Source organism: Mytilus edulis, chromosome 3 (assembly GCF_963676685.1).
Source record: "Mytilus edulis chromosome 3, xbMytEdul2.2, whole genome shotgun sequence".
NCBI lineage: Eukaryota > Metazoa > Mollusca > Bivalvia > Mytilida > Mytilidae > Mytilus > Mytilus edulis.
Window position 1 is genome coordinate 53,434,182 of NC_092346.1, and position 22,760 is coordinate 53,456,941.

The 22,760-nt window shown below is 32.8% G+C and overlaps 1 protein-coding gene across 1 annotated transcript; it reads right to left on the reverse strand.

Moving 5' to 3' along the window:
- Nucleotides 1-358: 358 nt before the first annotated feature.
- LOC139516833 (calcyphosin-like protein) lies at nt 359-22,760 on the reverse strand. The gene is made up of 4 exons (XM_071307162.1): nt 22,618-22,760; nt 10,285-10,462; nt 9,536-9,742; nt 359-1,198 (listed from the first exon to the last, which is right to left on the reverse strand). Exons 1-4 carry the CDS (start codon nt 22,689-22,691, stop codon nt 1,097-1,099), a joined length of 561 nt encoding a protein of 186 aa, XP_071163263.1. The 5' UTR covers nt 22,692-22,760; the 3' UTR covers nt 359-1,096.

The following is a 22,760-nucleotide window of genomic DNA, read 5'->3' on the forward strand; positions in this document are numbered from 1 at the left end:
ACCGAATTAGACTATTTACCGGATTTGTTATAACATAAGCAACACGACGGGTGCCCGGTTGTAGCAGGATCTTCTTACCCTTCCGGAGCACCTGAGATCACCCCTATTTTTTTATGGGGTTCGTGTTGCTTATTCTTCAGTTTTCTTTGTTGTGTGTGCTATTGTTGTCTGGTTTTTTTAAAATATTTTAGGCCAAGGCGTTGTCAGTTTATTTTCAATTTATGAGTTTGACTGTAACTTTGGTATCTTTCGTCCCTTTTTTAAGCAATAAACACTAAATATTTGAACATTCTGACATCTTTGATGAGTTTAATGTACATAATTAAGATATTATCTAAATAATAATCTTTAGAACTAACATTTTCTTTACAAAATCTGTTTCAATCTACACCATGATATACAGTGTACACAAAAAATGAATCTGTTGAAAAATTAATAGAAAAAAACAACCAGGATACCTACATTTGGTAGAATAACTAAGTCATAAAATAACATGTTAATTAAAGGATACCACAATAATTTTTTATTCGTCATTTATAATCTCTTCATCCTTTTAATAAGCTTTGGATTTCCAAATATTTTGGCCTCGAGCATTACTGACAAGACATTGATTGTGGAAATGCGCATCTGGTGCAGAAAACGTAGTGCCGTTTATATTGACATACACGATTCATTCCGTAATATTTTCGAATTTGGCATTACAAAAAGACATTTCTAACTAACTTATGATCATCTTTGACACCTATTGTAGTTATGCATACGCCAGTACAAAGTTTTGTAAATTCATTGTGCAAAAAAGATATGCTAGTTAACCAATATAAGAATCTATGTCACAAAGTTTACCGACTTAAGATAAAACTTAACTTTTCATACTCAATACATAATTACACAATATACCATTTATTTGGTAATCTACGACAGACAAACAAACCGAAAGATTCGCATATACTTCTTCTCGGGAAAGGGGGATATACATATTTTAAATCTAACCGTTGTTTTACAAATAAAACCATGTGATTATATGATTCAAAGTGGTAGTTGTAACAAATCCCAGATATTGTTAGTTAAAAATAGTTAATTAATATTTCTAGTTTTGCTATATATTCCATGCAGTTTTCATCATTTTTACAAAATCTTCATCTGTATCTATATTTGCTCCTACTCCACTGTAGTAGTTTGTAAATTCTTCCTCGGTCACCTAAGTTATAAAAACATGAAGTCAAACAATGCACTATAAAAATTATGCTTTAATTATTATCAAAATTCTATAAATACATTGAAGCTCATATTTTCTATGTATTATCAATGTACTGACATGTGAAGAGAATTCTATCCTAGACCACAGAAAGGTATTTCAGCTCTTTGCCTTTGTACTCAAATTCGTTTTTAAAGGAAAACGGTTTTATTGCCGTCCTTCTTAGGCCAAATTCAATCCATCCATTTTTTACACTTGAAAATAAAATAAATTTTTTTACTCATGAACTAAATGCGCTTTCGGAAATAAATATCTCCTCAATGTTAATCGCGGTCAAATTATTTGATTATAAAAAAAAACCTCATAAAAAATTATAAGCCTTTATGAGCTGATCAAAACATGATAAGACCAAACGTACAGCAAAGGCAGGAAATGAATTAAGTCTATGCGTTAGGGAGCTAAATTCCTTGATTTTAGATTTTCTTCGATATTATTACATAATACTAATAATAAATTACTATTCCATTATGGTTGTATGCTGAGTTAAAAGTTTTCAAGGTAACAACTTTATAAAAGGTAATAATTTTACTGTACCAGATGCCCATTTCCACAATTAAGGGCATACAATACAATTTAGATCCGATGGCTAAAAACATGTATGTTCACAAGAAATCTTAATTGTAACCATTTAAAGATATGTTTTTTAACCTATACCATCATGATTTCCGTGAAAAGCTAAAGAGGTCGAAATTTATACATTTTTGGAGAGAGAAAAATCATTCTTTCAAGTTCTCCAATTTACAAAATAATATCATTGTTTCTGTATATTTATTGAGATTTAAAGAAAAAAAATCCAAAAAATAATATAAACTTTGAGGATCTGATCAAACCGAATAAAAACACAAAAATCAAAATATAAATCATCACTATCTGGGAAGACATAATCCTAATATCTAAATCCAGAGAACAGACTAATGGCCAGTTCCTTGTGAATTTATCTATCACTGAAGGCCAACTCGAAAAGAGTTAAAATGTTAATTGATATTTAAAATATATCAGTTCATTTGTTTACTTTGGGGTTCTGTTAACACTATACGATTGGAGTATTTATATTTAACAGAATAGATAATATAAATAGTCCAAATCAAAACTAACTTAGTGGGTGCAAATAGATGCAGTTCAAATTATACCGAAAAAATCAAATATATACAATTTCAATTATGTAGCAAATGCTCAATTATATTTCATTAATAAATCTCGACCCATCGATAAGAACGAAATTAATCATACCTATCTTATTACAATTTCGCTCGATAACACCACTGTAATTTGCCCCAAAAATAATCTGATGGGACCTTATGTAAGAAAACGGACCGGATTTATAATGATAATTTGATTGTTTATTTTTTCATTTCCATCAAATACTTTATTTGAATGTTGTGTTTATACATTATTATTACATTTGTAAATCTAGATAAGCAGTGCCAATCTTTGTTATTATGTCTTATATTGAATTATGGAAAAAAGTAAGTGGCACAATTCGTATCAAAAACACTTCTAAGAAGCTATGACTTGAGAAGGACCAGTAGTTACTATACTATATATAAAAATATTAATTTTCGCGAACCATTTAGGTCACGGAAATTCCAAAATATGGCATCAGTAAGGAGAGTTGTGCAAATAATGTGAATACACAGAACCCCCATCCAAATTATCTTTAGCTAAAAGTATTCATCATTTTCTATTTTATATGTACTAACAACATTCCATTTTTCTATAATTTCGATTAAAATATTCCAAAATCTGAGTTAAAAAAAGTCAAATGCCCAAAATAAACATTGTCTGATTGGTTGAAGTACTGTGGCGTCAATGATAAGCATAGCAAGCCTCGATGTAAAGCACACGCTTCACATGAATAAGGAGAGTTTTACAAATAATGTGAATACACAGATCCTCCATCCTATTTATATTTTGCTGAAAATGTTGCAATGTTCATCATTTCTGTTTTGATTCTGCTAACAACATTCCATTTTTTCTTTAATTCCGATTTATATATGTGGAACCCGCAACAAAAATAGATGGCCTCAATGATTTAAACGCAACGCAAAAAATTCCGTTGACCCTGAATTCAACGGATCGATAATAGCATCATCACCATCAACAAAATGTTTACCGTTATCTTTGTGAAATTTCAGTTATATAGTTCTTTTTAATTAGAGAAATTTTGGTAAGTATTACTTATTAATGTTAAGGTTCTACTGATGTGCTCCTCTAGACCTTTTTGACGGTCCGTTTTATCCCATTTATCTCAATATTATCTCCGATGACAGTAATGTCAACCCGACCTATTCGTGTCAAAAGTGAAAATCGCATCGATTTATTGAACTAATTTCTTCTTAAACTGTGCATGCATTATTTCTGTATTATATGATAACCAATCACATCCACGTTGCATGTTTGCATGAAAATGGTCATGTATTAGTGAATTGTAAGGGCGATGCAACTTGAGGTCAGTGCGCGATCACGTGACATTATTATTTGTAAACAAATTTAAAACATGCTCCCCGCGTAACACGTGTCTGAATTATCCTTTCAAAGTGTTATGAATCTTTCAATCACTATTTTATGAAATATTTCTAGGTTTGCATATCAGTAGTCAAAGTGAATTAAATGTAGTTCTTAGTTGTGTTTTTTTTTATATAGAATTAGAAGGTAAATCTACATAAGGGGGTCTCATTGGGGGGGGGGGGTGTTCTGATCCCAGATCCCACTTACTGTTTTGTCAGATTCCCATATCCCGCTTACACTATGTACATGAGCAATTTTCATTTTTTTGTCATTTCCGGGGTCCTGCAGAACCCCATTTCCCGTTTTCACGACAGACCTCATTTCCCGTTTTCATGACACAATAATTTGACTTTCACGTTTCACGCTTGCGAAAAATTGTCAATATTGGTCACGCTTAGACCCAATGATGACCACACACTAGTCAGTATTTAACTTCACCCAAAAAGATGACTCAACTTCCCTCTATATTTAAAACCTGCATACTAATTTAAATAGCATTTGCTCCCCTTGAACACTATTTGGCCCCTTCCGTGTCATTTCCCTTTAAATTTGCTGAAAAGTCATACTTTAAGTCCATTTACAGTAACGGCTAATATTTGATTTTACCATCTTAATTTCAATTTTCATATTGAACACATTTGACCATTCAATATGAGTTCCCATGTATTTTTGTCATATATGAAGGAGGTTTTAGGTCATGTTTTCCTAAACACCTTATTGCTATTTGTCTGTCTGGATTGTTAAAACCACAAAATCAAATATTGATGAATATGCAAGTTTTCAACAATCCCGGAACATTAACAAAGATGTGTGTGAGAGGGTGAAAATTACCCTTCTGATGTACTGATATTTTTAGCACCCCAAGTGAGAATCTAACTCAGGACTTTCAGCACTGTAGCCATCGGTCTTAACCACAAGATCACGAACTCACATTTGATGAACTAATTTCTTCTATATTAACTGTACGTGCATAAATTCTGTATTATTTGATAACCAATCACATTCACGTTGCATGTTTGCATGATAATGGGTTCTGTATGAGTGAACTGTAGTGTATTGCAAAATTAATGCAAATTGTGACGTCAGTGCGCCTTCACGTGACATAATTATTTATAACCAAACCGGCTTCTCATGTAATGTAACGGTTTATTTCGTCCTCTGTGATATTTTATCCTGAGGATAATTTGTCCCGGTAATTTTTTTCCAGGCATGGTATTTCATTTCACAGGTTGATTTTTCCCAGAGGAGTGAAAATCTATCAGATTTCTGTGTTATGCGGATAGTATGTACGGGTATATATTTGCCGTATTATATTTCACAGAACCGTGTGAAAAAGAGTCCCATTAACTACTATGTAAGTTACTCTCAATCAATATATACCTGACTATAATTATAAAATGTTTACAAAGGTAAGCAACTGTCTAGGGCCAGGTAACAGAGGGGAAAAATTAGTATTAGTACTATTTCGCAGAACGATAAACAGATGCATAGACAGACCAAGGGGGTGGGGGAAATTTAGCTTATGACATATATGTAAGAAATCATTGAAGCTTGATGGGAGTGGGCAACCCTCTGGTCCATCAGAGCCCCCACACCTTTTTGAAAAGTTCTGGATCTGCCACTGAGATTTGCAGGTTTTCTTAGTAAAGATACCTTAAAATATCACAAACTGTGTGCTTTCCAGACCATAGTTTACATTTTTTTTCATATTTTGCCGTGTCAAAATGACCTAAATTTAAAGGACAGTATATAGACCCAAAAATGGTATATCACATTCTACACATCAAGATTTTAGCAGGAAAGACTGCCATTGGAGTTTTTAACCATTGTGACTTTTTAATTTGATCTACTCCACTAATTAAAGTCGTTGAAGTAGAATATTTAATGTAGGTTTGTCCACATTTTGGTATATATTAATACATGTTTAGAAATAATGTTGAGCCTGTTCCTAGATGCCTGTTATAGACTTCAATATTTATTGTTTATTGAAAATAAATGGAATCAATTCTTTCAGAAAAGTTTAATTCTATGGAAATGTATCCCCCCTTTTATAAGTTGAAAAGGCTACATAGAGGTCAATATACAGTCTCCAACAGAAAACCAAAAAAGGAAAAATAAAGTGAATTTTGGAGAATTATTAAATGTACATGCATTTGAAATATTTAAGATATATTGTTTCAATTTTTTTAGTTCTAGGTTCCACATAACTACCATTTTAGAAAACGATTTCAATGCTAAGTCTATTAGAGGGATATTTGATTTTCATTGGTTGTAAATATGGAATCTTATTCAGTGGCAAAGGAAATAGACACTGACAAGTCTTAGATAACATGTTATATAGTTTTGAATTTTTCTTCGTCAGTTGACTAAAATTAGATGGAGGTGTGTTCTAATTTCCAACAGAGGAGCAATCAACCTATATCAATATGTGCATGAAGCAAATTGATAGTTGCTAGATACTGAATGATTATATCCACAATAAAGGTTTAACCTGTGCATATATACTTAAAACAAGATAAAAAAAGTCATGTCTTTTTCAGGACTTCTGAATCCAATCATGTAGTATGGAATGTTATTGAGATATGGTTTGGGTGGATGGATGGTCATGAAGGACCTGTAGTACAAAGTATATCACTGGATTTAGCTCTTTGTCTAAGTGTATTATTAAAGTACTTTGCTTTGAGCTCAGTTCATTGTTATGCAATTCATTCTTTGTGAAATTAAGATTTGACAGACAACTCTAATGGACAAGGATTTGTCAAAGTAGTATCATCTCTATGTACAATGTAAGTATTCAGGAGATAAAAGCATTCTATTTTGATTTGAACCATACATTTTATAAAAAAAAGTGGGAACAAATTTACCGGACAATGCTACTCCCACTACTAGCAATATGATGCTAGGTTGTTTTAATACATCTGTATTGCCTGCTGATGACTCGGCCCTGAGTGTAAACGGTCCTTCAATTAGGAGGGAAAAAAATTATAAGGCCTATCCAGTCTAAGGGAGCTACCATTTGATTTTTATGGGGGGAGCTAGGATGAAATTTGAAAAAAAAGGCAGGACAGGATTTTGAGTAAAAAAAAAAGGCAGGATGAGTAACTTGGCAAAAAAAAAAAGGCAGGATGACAATTGTTGTAAAAAAGTCAGGATAAGCTAAGAAAAAAAGAGGCAGGACCGAATAGACTGAAAAATAAAAAGGCAAGACAGAGATTACAACTAAAAAAAAAGGCAGGAGAAAATTTTTCATCCTAGCCCCCCCCCCCCCCCCCCCCCATAAAAATCAAATGGTAGCTCCCTAATCGATTTCTAAAACTATACTTCATTGCACATGTTCAACATTTTTATACAACCACAAAAAATTTGGGGTCGTAAATTGGTATCCTGTCCGAAAGATGGTTTCTGGATAATAACTTTATTATAAGTCAACAGAAATCAACAAAATTATAACACAACGTTTATAACCACAAAAGGAAGCTTGGGATTGATTTTGGGGGTTATGGTCCATAAGGTTTAGGAATAAGGGGTACAAAGGTGCCCAAAACAAGCTTTAATCTAGTGTCGGTTTAAAAAGTTGTGTATAAGTATTTCAATTGTTCTGAAATTGTACCACAATGTTTAATACCATAAGTAGAAGGTTCGGATATATTGTGTGGGTTATGGGACAAACAGTCTAATAATTACGGACCAAAAACAAACATTTTTGTAAATTCAAGACCCTTATTTGGAGTTTGTCCAGAATGGTTCTTGAATTACCTAATACCAATGCTTTATGAAATCTTCTTTGAAAATTGGAGTTATCTTTCTTTGTTCAGTCAACTTAAATCAATTATACAATATACAATGCAATATTCACTTTATTACCAACTGATAAATTAAAGCAGTCATTAATAACCATTCAGTGATTGCAAGCACTTTCTAGGGTATGCCCTTTTACAAATGGAAAAATTATACATTTTTTTAGTTTCTGATCTCTTAACTGAAGTTTGTCTCCTCTAAATGTTTCTCATTTCAGAAATTAAAAAGAAAATTTCTTTAGATATTTTTGTTTGAAAGGATTAATATTCAGCAGCATAGTGAATTGCTCCTAACACAAAAGCAAAACAAATATTTAAGTTCATTAGACCACATTCATTCTGTGTCAGAAACCTAAGCTGTGTCATCTATTTAATCACAATTCAAACTCAGAGCTGTTTCCAGCTTGAATGTTGTGTCAATACTAGCCCCAACTGTTCAGGCTTCGACCTCTGCAGTCGTATAAAGCTGGGCTCTGTGGAGCATCTGGTCCATTCATTTGTTTATTTTTCAATTTGTGTGAATTAACATAGTTACAGTAAATGCTAATTACTGCACTTTCATACCACAACAAATATTGTATTGGTACATGTATCACTCAAATGTGTATCCATATAACCAAAAAAAAAATGAAAAGGAATAATTTTGCATTACCTTTTGAATACTATGACTTTTTAGATATGTAGACATATTAAGACTCATTAGTAGATGTTGATAATATTGGCTTAAAATGCTTGAAATTCTATCAGATTACTTTTGGAGCAGTTATGAGTTTTGAAATTAGAAAGATCATATCATATGCAACAAGTGTAGTAAGTTTCAAGTTGATTGGAATTCAGCTTCATCAAAAACTACTTTGACCAAAAACTTTAACCTGAAACTCACACTTCCATTTTCTATGTTCAATGGACCGTGAAATTGGGGTCAAAAGTCTAATTTGGCTTTAAAATTAGAAAGATCATATCATAATGAACATGTGTACTAAGTTTCGAGTTGATTGGACTTCAGCTTCATCAAAAACTACCTTGACCAAAAACTTTAACCTAAAGCGGGACAAACGAACGAACGGACCCACAGACCAGAAAACATAATGCCTATCTACTATTGTAGGTGGGGGCATAAAAAAATTTAATAAATAACACTCATAATGCTCAGATTTGGTTGTCATCGTGCAACATAGTTAATAACACCATATAGAAAAAACATAGAACTCATTTTGTCATAAGACACTGTCAAACATCCATACATACTATCCACACTCATCTGTGTCCACACTTGTAGCTCTTATAAATGTAAATAAACTCAAGTATCCTTAACGACAAAATTATTTTCATTTACCTGTGTAGGATAAGTCGTAGTTTTTTTCGAAAGTGATGATTTTCTAAAAAGTGTTTAATATTTCACAGAGGTATTTATCCCTTATAGTTTTTATTAACTATGTATTTGCATTCAGGTATCGCACATCAAATTAATTCGTTCATTGGGTGTTAATTTGCGTTTTTTGATTGAGTTAAGCCTTCCAATTGATATTTTATAGTGTGTTTTCTATGTTGTGATGTTATACTATTGTTTCAGAAAAGGGAAAAGGTTTGGTACCATTAAAACGGTTTAATCCCGCTGCAAATGTTTGCATCTGTACTAAGTCGGAAATCTGATGTACAGTCGTCTGTTTATGTAGTTCATACGTCTTTCTCGTTTCTCGTTTTTATATATATTTGACCGTTGGTTTTCGCGTTTAAATGGTTTTACACTTGTAATTTTTGGGGTCCTTTATAGCTTGCTGTTTGTAATAAGCCAAGGCTCTGTGTTCAAGGCCGTACTTTGACCTATAATGATTTACTTTTATAAATTTTAATTTGATGGAGAGTTGTCTAATTGGCACTCATACCACATCTTCCTATATCTATCCCAGAAATAACCAGTATTGAAATTTTAGGGAGAAAAATACATAAGAATAAAAGCAAAATTATTTTTTACCGTTCCATCTTTTACTCCTTGGTCAAACACATCAAGAAATGATCTGAGAATTTGGTCCTCTGTCATTTCTCCATTTATATATCTAGGGTGATGTTCAACACTGTAAACACCCTTTAAATCTTCAAGAGTAATTACCCCGTCACCAGTTTTGTCAAACTTGGTAAATGCTTCTTTGATGATCGAGATCCTCGTCTGTGACATGGGAGGCTGGTATGTAAACAAATTTAAAAATAAAAAAAAAATAAAAAAAATAAAAGTAAGAAAAGTAAAAATAAAGAACCGTATTTTCAAAAGTTGGATAAATCAATGAGTTGCTTTTTTGTTTTGATAGAATTCACGAATTCATAATGATAAATTGTTACGTCAAAATAGAAAAAGACATCTAATTCGGTCGTCCTTGCTTTATTTGTTATTTATATGTTGTTGTTGGCCTATGGCAGGGCGTTGTAGTTCTCTTTTATTTCTTTTTTTTTTTATTTTGTCATGCTGGGGCCTTTTATAGCTTAATGTTATATATGGGTTTATCATCGACGGTCATACGATGATGCTTTGTAAATTTTGAATCCGTATTTTTCGTCTATGGCTAACATTTTTCTTATTGACCATTACATCAGATTTCTTTCTATCTATCTTTAATGCAAATCTCTCCATGCGTTTAAAGAAATTTAGGCATGTTGAAATTCCACATGATCTATAAAAACAGACGAACCCTTCGTACTCATTGTGAGTTCTATCTTTATAATAGTTACCCTTAGTGCTTCTAGGAACTCATTAAATAGAATTCCATGTTGGCCATCTTTGTCAATGTAGCTAAATAACTCTTCTACTGAACTTTCGGGAACGCTAAGTCCAAAGTCCTTTATGCCATCTCTGAATTCTTTAAGACTTAGCCAATTACTGTGATCGACGTCCATATTTCGGAAAATTCTAGAAAAAAATTAATATGCAGGGAGACAAGTTATTGATATACTGTTCCATAATCTAAGTCAAATATCAAATCAAATTGGCTGCACTTTTTCAATGTTTTGACGACTAAAATGTGCATATGTTAAGCTTGATATGTATGAAATACCTGTATTCAACAAAGGGGTATAAACAGCTTCGGCCTTTGTATTCGTTTGTCAATTCTTGTCGCTTAAGATCACCTGGCAGGTTTAAATATGTGACAACTAAACAATAGGCACTATCTATAGAATGGCATTGAGTTAGACAGGGATAACATCACAATTTATTTATACTTCGTCTAAAGAAGAAAGACGAAAGATACCATAGAGACATTCAACCTTATAAGTCGAAACAAATTACAACGCTTGTGGCCTTGGCAAAAATCAAATAAATAAAGTCAACAGTAGTATACTGCTATTCGAAATTCATAAATCGATTGAGAAATAAATCAAAGCCGGGTTACAAACTAAAACTGAGGGAAACGCATCAAAAGTAAGAGAACTACGACCCAACAGAAACACAACATTATAGTGCAACACACACAGAAACGAACTATAATATAATAATTTCCTGACTCAATACAGGACATTTTAAGAAAAACATGGTGGGTTGAACCTGGTTTTGTGGCATGCCAAACCTCCCGCTTTAATGGAAATGTTAAATATAACATTAAAATTACAACATGACATGACAGGGCTACAATACAAATAAATGGGAGAAAATATAGGACAGAGAAACACACGAATAATAGGTAACAAAAGGTATAAAAACCGCCGAAAGGTAAACAACAGTATACAAATCAACACCGAAAACAAAAGACTAGAAAACTAAACCTTAACCCAACAACGTTATATCTACAAATTAGAGAAATCAAATTTTGTTTATCTTAGTCAGCGGAATTTTCTTCTGTAATAATCAAGGCAACACCGCATGCCCTGTGTTCAATGCCTTAGACCACATGAAAACTATAAATTGTTCAAATAAGGCCTTCGAAAATAGTGGAATAAATTACTTTTGGAGTGTCACGAACTCGTTGGAAGTACTTGATAAATTGCATGCTTATATTGGTGATTTTGAATCTGTTTAAAGTTTTGATTTTTCTACCCTGTATACCACATTGCCTCACATTCTCATTAAGAAAAAATTCACACACCTTATTAAATGGGCATTCAAAAAATCAGAATGTGAATATATATGTTCAAACTCTTTTAGGTATTTTTTTAGTAGCAATAAACAAAAAAACTATGTTAATTGGACATGCTTTGATACTATATATGCCCATGAATTTTTACTAGATAACATTTTTGTTCGCTTTGGGGATTCCGTATATCGTCAGATTATCGGAATTCCAATGGGGACTAACTGTGCACCACTTATTGCGGACCTGTTTTTGTATTGTTATGAGTTACAATTTATGACAAAAATAAGCAAAGACCCATCGAAACAACATCTGATAAACAAATTTAATAACTTTTAGATATTTGGATGATATTTTGGCTCTCAATAATGACGACTTCAGTATGTATATTAATGAAATTTATCCTGTTGAACTTACTTTAAATAAAGCTAATACTAACAATGACCACTGCCCTTTTCTCGATCTTGATATCGATATCACTAATGGAAAGCTGAATACTAAAATTTATGATAAAAGGGATGATTTTTCATTTCCTATCGTTAATTATCCGTTTTTAGATGGTGACGTTCCCTTGTCACCATCTTACGGTGTTTATATATCTCAACTTGTACGATTCGCTCGTGTATGTAACAATGTTTTAGATTTTAACGAGAGAAATTTATAGGCGAGTGATATGAGAGCCAAATTCACATTTTTAATGCACCTACCTAACACACGGCTAAATTATATACCACTGGAAGGCTAAAAATGTGTACTTTCTAAATATCCCGGTCGTCAAAAGAAATTATGGTGCATTTTTTTTTAAATCGAGGTCAAAGGTTATGGGTGCAATTTCAATTCACGGATACTTCCAGTAGAAAAATCGAGTCAAAACAAATACAAAAATGAAACAATTTTATAGGAATGCCGTATTACTGTTGGGAAAATATATTTCTATCGTAGTATTATTTATTTTTTGTTGATTTTAACGGTACCGCATGTTACGTAACGTTTTCTCTCGGAGTCTTTGAAAATCAACCATTAAGTCACACAAATGTATCTGTAGTCGCCCTTGCATTATCTAAATCTTATAATACCTCCATATAATTTGATTGCACGTTTTTACAAACATATATCTGCAAATTTGATATAAAAAATCCGAAACAAAATATTTGAAGCAAGGGGAAAATATAACATATGACGTATTTTTAATTGTTTAGAAAGTCCCATGATGAGCTGTACATTAAAATTGAGGAAGCGTATGGTCTCCTGTTAGTTTGAAAGCCTACCAACCGCTTCAAGATCAGACAACCATAGGGCGATTTTTTTTTATTATTGTAGTGCAATATGTTGAGTCTGGATCATACCGCAATTTCATTTACATCACTAAATCAGATATGATAAGAGTACTAACTAACATTACTAAAATGAGTAAAGTGCTACTAGTATATTTATATCAACAAATTGACAATTTTAATATAAAACATCACAAGGAAAATATGACCACTCATTGTACGTTAAACTGTGTTTGATTTTACTTTAGTCGGCCGCCGTGTAGATTCAGATATCTTATTAATCAAACAACACTTGACAAAGGAGTTTGTACTTATTTTAAATTACGCTAGTGATGACCTTCGGCTACTTTGGCACTACGTATTACTTTTTTATATCTTGTTTCACCGCTTCAAACGGAGGAAATGGTTATCCTAATATTGAACCTTTTATTTGGCTTTCTTATGTTAAAATCCCGTTAGCGTATAACCTAAATGATCGAAACGTCGGACCAATGGGATGTAGGACCATTTAGGTGTCAAAATATTGCGATATCGGAATATTATAGCTTCATTTTAACTTGTAATCTCATCATTCTTATCGGTCAAAATATCCATACAGAGACAACTTGCTTGGCACGGGCATATACCAGTACAGCAGAGGTTTTGCGCAAGGCGGACACAAGATCTACTATATACAGATTGAATTAAAAATTGGAAATGGACATGAGGGATTTGTCAAAGAGATACCAACCCGTTCAAAAAGCAGACAACGGCAGAAGACCACCAATGGGTCATCAATGCAGCAAGAAACTCCCAAACCCGGAGGCGTTCTTCAGCTGGCCCCTAAACAAAAGTGTACTAGTTTTGAAATGATAATGGACGTCATACTAAGCTTCGAAATATACTCAACAAATTAAAACAAAAATAAGAAAGGCCAGAGGCTCCTGATTTGGGACAGACGCAAAATTGCGGCGGGGTTAAGCATGTTTTTGCAATCTCAACCCTCCTCCTACGTGAACAGTTCAAATCTTGTAGAAAGTTGGATAACATCATACCAGACCGATGTTGCCTTTTAACCAACCAAAGTCATACGGAGAACTTTTATTGTTTCTGTAGTTGACTTATGTGGTCGACATTGTCTTGGATAAAATTTTGACCACCAGAAGAAAAATAATGCCATGTAGAATGTATGCCCCATTTTCAATTTTTCTTATCTGTTGATCAGTCAAACTTGTTAAATTGTTAATCAAAGGTGTGTCCACAAATACGGTGCATTTGTAATGATAAATCTAAATGAAAAAGAGTTAAAAAGAATAAGACAAAATTTTAGAGCTACTGTATACAATATTGGATGTACCTTGGCCTTGTTGAGGCTTTATACATGTACATTGTAACTATAAATTGACCATACATTTTTAGTATTTGTTGAAGCTCATAATATGTTATTTAGTTTTCTCGGCGGCGATCCTCGGGCATAAATTAAGTAATTAAAGTTGTTAACCAGAATACTTCCTTGTGTACAGGCACGTCATCTTTAATCGTCGAAATGTTAGTAAAAGCTGTTTTATGTTCAGAATAAAATAGCTCTTTACTTTCTGACTTCAAATTTTGTAGCAAATATTTAGCGATGCACGCTCGATGGTATACAGATTTAATAGTAAAATTATCATGAGTTATTTTGTAAATCAGATCATTACGTCCACTTGTATTTTTTTCCATCTGATGAGTTAAGCCTTTTTCAACTGATTTTTATAGTTCGTTCTTAGGTTGTACTGTTATACCACTGTCCCAGGTTAGGGGGAGGGTTGGGATCCTGCTAACATGTTTAACCCCGCCACATTATCTATGTATGTGCCTGTCCCAAGTCAGGAGCCTGTAATTCAGTGGTTGTCGTTTGTTTATGTGTTACATATTTGTTTTTCGTTCATTTTTTTTACATAAATAAGGCCGTTAGTTTTCTCGTTTGAATTGTTTTACATTGTCTTATCGGGACCTTTTATAGCTGACTATGCGGTATGGGCTTTGCTCATTGTTGAAGGCCGTACGGTGACCTATAGTTGTTAATGTTTGTGTCATTTTGGTCTTTTGTGGATACTGAGTTGTCTCATTGGCAATCATACCAAATCTTCTTTTTATATATATTGTAGGAGATATATGTATTAACACTTGAGCTTGCTACTCAAAGGATACCTTATGAAGTTGTGTAACCTGCTTATAGGCTTTATACATTTGCAAAATATACAAACAGACAAATCAGAATGAGTTGTAGATCTACTGCCCTCGTTGATATACGAGAAGAGACTGGTCGGTAGAATTGGTACATGTAGTACAAAGTCTTTGTACAGACAAAACAGAAGATGATAGGTTGTACTTACTTTTGAAATATTCATAGCAACTCTTATGATATTTTGTATTTTCAAATGGGATGTTTTCATTTTTTTCATATTCATCGACCAGTCTGTAAACTTCATCTTTTCGTTTTCCCACTGCGGCAATACAACTGTATCTTCATTTAAGTGTTTAACTACATAGTTTCATCTGTGTCAATGAATGGATAGTTTTTGCTCTTTAGCATAGGAAGGGTTTCATTGTGAACTGGACTGTGAAAATTTGACACGACTCGGAAGATTTTCTACAATTTTCCGATACGATTTCTTATTTAGAAATGGGTGAATTCTACAGAACTCAAAAACTATGTTTTACTTTGATTTGATCTTATTTTCGGACGATTTTATAGATATTTAAGCTCCACTGAAGTTCAAGATAGAAATAGAACCGTTTAAATATGATTTATCATACTCTAATAGCACTATAAGTACACGGAAATCGACTAATATATTCAGTAAAAAACGATAACGAAATAGATAAGGGATTCCGGAAACGATAGTGATGTTACCCAACATCATAAAATTACAGAAATACGTGATTTTAAGAAATGTTGAGATAAAGTCTTGACCTTGAATGAAAAAAACGATAACTGATGAGTGATTTGGTGTGTTCTAAAACGGATAGATTGCAAAAGCATTAAATAAAAAATTTAATTGTAGATCCGTAAAGGTCAGGATTATGAAAATTTTCGTACAAAATGTCAAATATTTAGAAGGAATGCAAAAGCATGCGGAGTTATAGTTGTAAATATTGTTTTTCATTATTTTAAGAATCGAATTCACTTAATTATTCTGTCTAAAAGAAGAGATACGACTAATTTCTTTTGCTTGAAAAACATGTCGTATTTTTACAATTTTCAACTAATTTCTGAAATAAACGTCAATTTTACAAAAACTGCACCGTACGATTTTGTGACGACCGGGCAAAAATCAAAGTTAAATCATTATTCTTTCATTTAAAAAAGAAATTAGCCGTGTGTTAGGTGGGTGCATTAAAGTCCTTAACTAGACGTCTTTTTCAAATATTACACTCGCCTATTATGTACTACTGAAAAATTATTACACCAGGGTTTTCGATATCACAAACTAGTCAAAACATTTACTAAATTTTATCATCGGTATAAAGACATCATTCGTAAATATAGCTCAACATGCAGACTTCTAATACGTTCAGGTATTTCACATCCAATTTTTTATGGAAATATTCTTTATAAAGCACAAAGGTGTCAGTATTCACCTCAGAAACTTACAAAACCTTTGAATAGACTTATTAAGAAGGGATATAATTACGATACTGTTGTCAATCATTAAAGATTGCATATTTTGGCGTTAATATTGAGTCACTGATAAGGTCTTTGCATCGGAACTAAACACATTTATCCTAAAAACAGTTGTTGGCATGACACAGGTTATGTTCTTCTCATATATTTTATGATGGTATGATACTAAACCCCTAACGGGAAGGATGGTGCCTGATGTTCATATGATGAAATCATAATCTTTCAGTCAGTTTAATTGAAGTCTGGAGCTGGCATGTCAGTTAACTGCTAGTAGTCTGTTGTTATTTATGTATTATTGTCATTTTGTTTATTTTCTTTGGTTACATCTTCTTACATCAGACTCGGACTTCACTTGAAGTGAATTTTAATGTGCGTATTGTTATGCGTTTACTTTTCTACATTTGTTAGAGGTATAGGGGGAGGGTTGAGATCTCACAAACATGTTTAACCCCGCCGCATTTTTGCGCCTGTCCCAAGTCAGGAGCCTCTGGCCTTTGTTAGTCTTGTATTATTTTAATCTTAGTTTCTTGTGTACAATTTGGAAATTAGTATGGCGTTCATTATCACTGGACTAGTATATATTTCTTTAGGGGCCAGCTGAAGGACGCCTCCAAGTGCGGGAATTTCTTGCTACATTGAAGACCTGTTGGTGACCCTCTACTGTTGTTTTTTTATTTGGTCGGGTTGTTGTCTCTTTGACACATTCCCCATTTCCATTCTCAATTTTATATGAAATATAGCTTTCTTCATTCAAGTTATGTCATTCTGTTTCACCTTCATCCAGGGTCGAGCACAGTACATGATTATCTATTATATAATTTGATTTCAGAATTGAAGGGATCAAAACGTTCCCTTATTATAAATTCTCCTTATTTTGACTTAATCGTATGAGTAAGAGATATTCAAACCCGTTTTGATAAGTTAGGTATATAATCCTAAAGTGTAACACATTAGTAGGGACTACTGTATGAACATTATTTATAAAATCTCAATCATTACTAATTGATTCTTTATCTGCTACATCAATCGTGGGAGACGTGCTCACATAGGTTCTTTGATTCTTTGATTCTTCCTTGAATAGCCAAAGGAGATGATAATTCAGTTCGCATTAGCCATTAATCTTAGATACTTTATCCCTCCGTCCATAATTTTCCCAAGTGGCCGTTTCAGAATCTAATGCATTCTGCGTAATATATTCAAAAGCGAACACAAGAACGTTGTGATTGGTTTAAAATTTCATAAACAATTGAAATTCAACCAGTGACATTACGTTATTTTCATTTTGGTGTACGATCAATGAGGTTATCCATAGTCCTCTAGTTTCTGAAAAGGCGAATTCGGTGTGTGCAGTCGGGATATGCAATTTCTATGGTTATTTCCGGCTTCATGGCTTAAAACTACTGCAAAACATTTACCAGGATTTAGGATTCTTTCAAAATTAAAAGAAGGATTTTAACGAGAATTAATAAACAGAGAGGAAATTTATTCTTACGTTTTATCAAGATATACTTTCCTTTTATAAGTATTTCACAGACAACACAAATATGAACAACCTGATTAAATTTCTAAACAATATTATGATACCTTTCAGTTAATATTTTTTTGTATACAGCACAATGATCCCTGTTCGGCAGTGTTTCTTATAATTACTCGTCAAAATGTTATACTAAAAATATGTTAAAGAATGAGCGTATATACATTTTATTTATATCATTTGAATTTAAGGCGCAATCACTATATAAGTAAGCCACCTACTAAAATAATAAAGCAACACTAACAAGTTGAAGATAACATGTATTATCTGTTCATAACATATATCGGTATTACCTACAAACACCTTTCACTTAGAATTAATCTATTTGAATTTCATATTTTTCTGTCTTGCTTAACTCTTTGCATTTTAGAATCATGAACAGTTAAAGGCTTGTATTCGATAGAATATTTTATGGACCTATATATTTAACACGAAAAGAAAAAACCACAGTGGTATAAATAGAGATCAAATATTTGTTTTTAGTCGGTATTTACATTGTATTTTTTTTTATATTATGCATAACTAAATATATGTGTACAGTTATTAGTATTCATGATCCTATATCTTGTTGATACTGTTGACCAATATTTTGGAATTGCACAATATTATGCGTTTCGCAGTTTGTTAATCATACAGTCATTCCGTTGAATGTGTACTGATTGAATCTTGAGTCGTGCTCAAAAGTTGACTATCTTGTATTGGTTTTTCTAACTGCTGAAAGCCTTATCGTGACCTATAAAAGCACACATTTAAACTTTGATGACAAGTTTTCAGATTGGCAACCATAACACATCTCCTTTGTTTTTTTTAGGAAAACAAACTCTAACTTGACATTGTTTAAGCTGTTTAAAGGGGAACTAGCTGTCAAATTCATGTTAACCGATTTGACACAAATTCTCATATTTGCTTTATAATAATGTAAAACATGTATCCAAATTATTCAAAGTTTTAAATGAACAATATACCGGACATGGGCTCGTAAATACGTAGCTTCGTTTCGTGAGTATTTTAGTCTAGACGACATCTCATTAACTGTCGAGTTGACCTCCGCTGCCATATAAGCGATAAAAACATAAATATTGATATAAATAGATAATAGACTCGTGCATTAGAAATTTTCTAGGTATGTTTAATTTTATATTGTAGATAAAAAATATATGTTAATTATCGTATTTACATATACAATAATAATTTTTTTGTGGATCGAATCAGACAGTCAAATAATTTACCTTTGTTTCATTTTCAATCTGGGCATTCTTTTCCTTTCAACAATTGAGCATGCACAATGTATGCGGTATCCATCTCTAGCTAAGGGGTTAACTTGAATTTCACATGAATACGGATTGAATGAGATAGATTTTTTTTCACTTGCAAGTGAATAATTCATCTTCAATGTTTCTTAGCTTATTTTCACAAAATTGAACCAAACTGGCTGCTAAAAGCGATATTTTATTTCACTATTTCACTTTCTATAATGATTGAACATAAAACAATATATTTTTTTTAATATTTTGTAGCTAGTGTCCTTTTGAAACGAGAACGTTTGTGAAATGCTACTGTATTGAACTTTTATTTTTTTTTATTGAAACAGATATATCAATACTTAGTTATGTTCAAAGTTCGAGGGTTAGACATAAACTCATCAAAGATACCATGATAAAAATTGTGTACGCTAGACGCGTGTTTCGTCTACAAAAGACTCATCAGTGACGCAAAATTACAAAAAAAAAGTTGAAATTCTAGCAGCACCTGCATACGGGTTATATATCTTCCAATTGATACGATATTCCCGTGCTTGTTTTTCCTTGATAGAGGGTTGCTGTTTAAAAGGAAGCTATTAAACCAAGAGTTCCAAATGGTGAAGTTGAAATCCTCCCTTCGTAAATTTTACGGACGCCATCACGAGTTGGTTGACCGTTATGGAATTGCCGTTTCGCAAATGATATCGGATATGTTCCTTACGTTGTTACTATTATGCCCTTCCCTTTCATGCATGAGACCTACCAACTTAGACTATTTACCGGATTTGTTATAACATAAGCAACGCGACCGGTGCCACATGTGGAGCAGGATCTGCTTACCCTTCTAGAGGACCTGAGATCACTCCTAGTTTTTGGTGAAGTTTGTGTTGCTTATTCTTTAGTTTTCTATTTTGTGTCATGTGTACTATTGTTTGTCTGCTTGTCTTTTTCATTTTTAGCCATGGCGTTGTCAGTTTATTTTCGATATATGAGTTTTGACTGTCCCTCTGGTATCTTTCGCCCCTCTTTTAAAAGGTAGAAATTTGTATAAATCTCTTCAGAGACACATCAGATGTATGTTAAATGAAAGTGAAAAATAACATTCAAACTGATATTTGAATTAACTTACAACTGCTGTAACCCTGTATGAATTTATCTATATTTCAATTTTTAAAGATGCTTTATGATTTTTTGTCTTTTGCGTATGATATCATACAAAATCAGAAGAAGGTTTGACAAAAACAAAGGTAACAACAGTTATTGTCCAAAAAAATATCAAAGCAAGCATCCACAACACGCTGATGTTTAATTGGAAACAAATAGGATGTTATCATTGTTATAGGTCTAACCTCAGACGTATACCATATTTACGAACTTTAATTTCTATTTTTTTTGTGTTGTTGAGATAGAGCATGCTGAAAATTTTAATTTTAACGTCCAGGTGTATACCACTGGCTATTCGTCATAATAATTTCCTTTAATTTTATGAGTTAGTCAGCTATTTTTCGCATGAAATACATATGATCTGTGCATTAACTGGCAACTCTCCAAAGCACCCGTTTCCAAGGTACAAGCATACATAGGTATTTTTTTCTTAAAATAAAGGACTATAGACAATAGATGTAGACATTTGTGGGAAACAACGAGATTTAAAAGGAAAATTAATGAATAACCTATTTATTGAGAAGTATAGTGACAATTATTCTTTCTTTATTAAAATGCAAAGGTATACATTTTATGAATATTTTCTTTGTTCATTTTTTCAATAGATTTTTTTCAAATAATCCTTATTTCAAAGTATTTAAATCTATGCATATTACACGTATCAGACAAATTAATACAAGTAAGATAATACAATTGCACGCGCTGATATATCTTGTTTGCTTCATTAATCATAATTGAATTTGATGTTGGAAGTTTTTAAGATGGAATAGAGAATAAAAAGAGTAATGTGCCAAAGAAACAATTACCCGACCAATAGGCAGAAACAGCATAAGGCCATCAACAGTTCTACAACGCAGCCGCAGCGAAAAAATCCCACCCTCTGAGGCGGTCTTTAGCTTGCCCTAAACAATAATGATACAATAAAATTGAAAATGGAAATGGGGAATGTGTCAAACAGACAACAACCCGACCATAGAAAAAACAACAGTAGAAGGTCACCAACAGGTCTTCAATGTAACGAGAAATTCCCGCACCCGGAGGCGTCCTTCGGGTGGCCCCTAAACAAATATATTTATATATATGCGTATTGTTATGCGTTTACATTTGTACATTGGCTAGAGGTATAGGGGGAGGGTTGAGATCTCGCAAACATGTTTAACCCCGCCGCATTTTTGCGCCTGTCCCAAGTCAGGAGCCTCTGGCCTTTGTTAGTCTTGTATTATTTTAATTTTAGTTTCTTGTGTACAATTTGGAAATTAGTATGGCGTTCATTATCACTGAACTAGTATATATTTCTTTAGGGGCCAGTTAAAGAACGCCTCCGGGTGCGGGAATTTCTCGCTACATTGAAGACCTGTTGGTGACCTTCTGCTGTTGTTTTTTTTCTATGGTCGGGTTGTTGTCTCTTTGGCACATTCCCCATTTCCATTCTCAATTTTATATACTAGTTCAGGGATAATGAACACCATTCTAATTTCCAAATTGTACACAAGAAACTAAAATTAAAATAATACAAGACTAACAAAGACCAGAGGCTCCTTACTTAGGACAGGCGCAAAAATGCGGCGGGGTTAAACATGTTTATGAGATCTCAACCCTCCCCTATACCTCTAACCAATACACGTTTTACTATATATATCGCATAACCTTAATACTTTCAAGATCTATCAAAATAAGATCAAAGTCATATGAACGCTTACTGCTGGACATGTACAACTTACAATTATTCAATACACGAAATATAATTGACCTACAGGTAGTATATATCTGACAACAGACCTTATCATGATAACGTAATATTGAATATCGAAGGATGAATATGACACCAAGGTCCGATGAAACTTTGTTATCAGTTGCTATAAAAGTTTTCGTGAGTTTTTATTTCAGAACGGTTGAAAAGTTGCATTTGACGAGATCTAATTATTTCCATGAAAAGAAAAAAATCACATCTTTACTATAAAGAATAAAGGGAAAGCACAATTGTAAAATTCTGTACGTCTGTAGTACGAAAGTTTGAGTGAAGTTTATGTTATCAGTTTCATCATAGATGTTAAACTAAGACGTGCAGCAGATATATCAACTCAAAATTAAATCCAAAAGTGCTGTTAAGCGTAAAAAAAAATCATGACTTTTAAATTACCTGCTTATTCCGTGTATACCACTGGCTCCTCGTTCTAAACATTTCGCTCTTAATTCTGTGATATGGTCAGCCATTTGTTAAAAATAGGGAGATGTGACTACCAATAAGACAACTATAACTATCGAGCAACTACAAATGATCTG

What these genes read in the sequence shown, in the direction of transcription:
- LOC139516833 (XM_071307162.1), bottom strand. Translation starts at nt 22,691, where the DNA reads ATGGCTGACCATATCACAGAATTAAGAGCGAAATGTTTAGAACGAGGA. An exon ending in GGTATACACGGAATAAGCAG is followed by an intron (nt 10,463 to 22,617) that starts GTAATTTAAAAG and finishes ATTTTTTTCTAG; the next exon opens with AATTTTCCGAAATATGGACG. An exon ending in AGTTCCTAGAAGCACTAAGG is followed by an intron (nt 9,743 to 10,284) that starts GTAACTATTATA and finishes TTTACATACCAG; the next exon opens with CCTCCCATGTCACAGACGAG.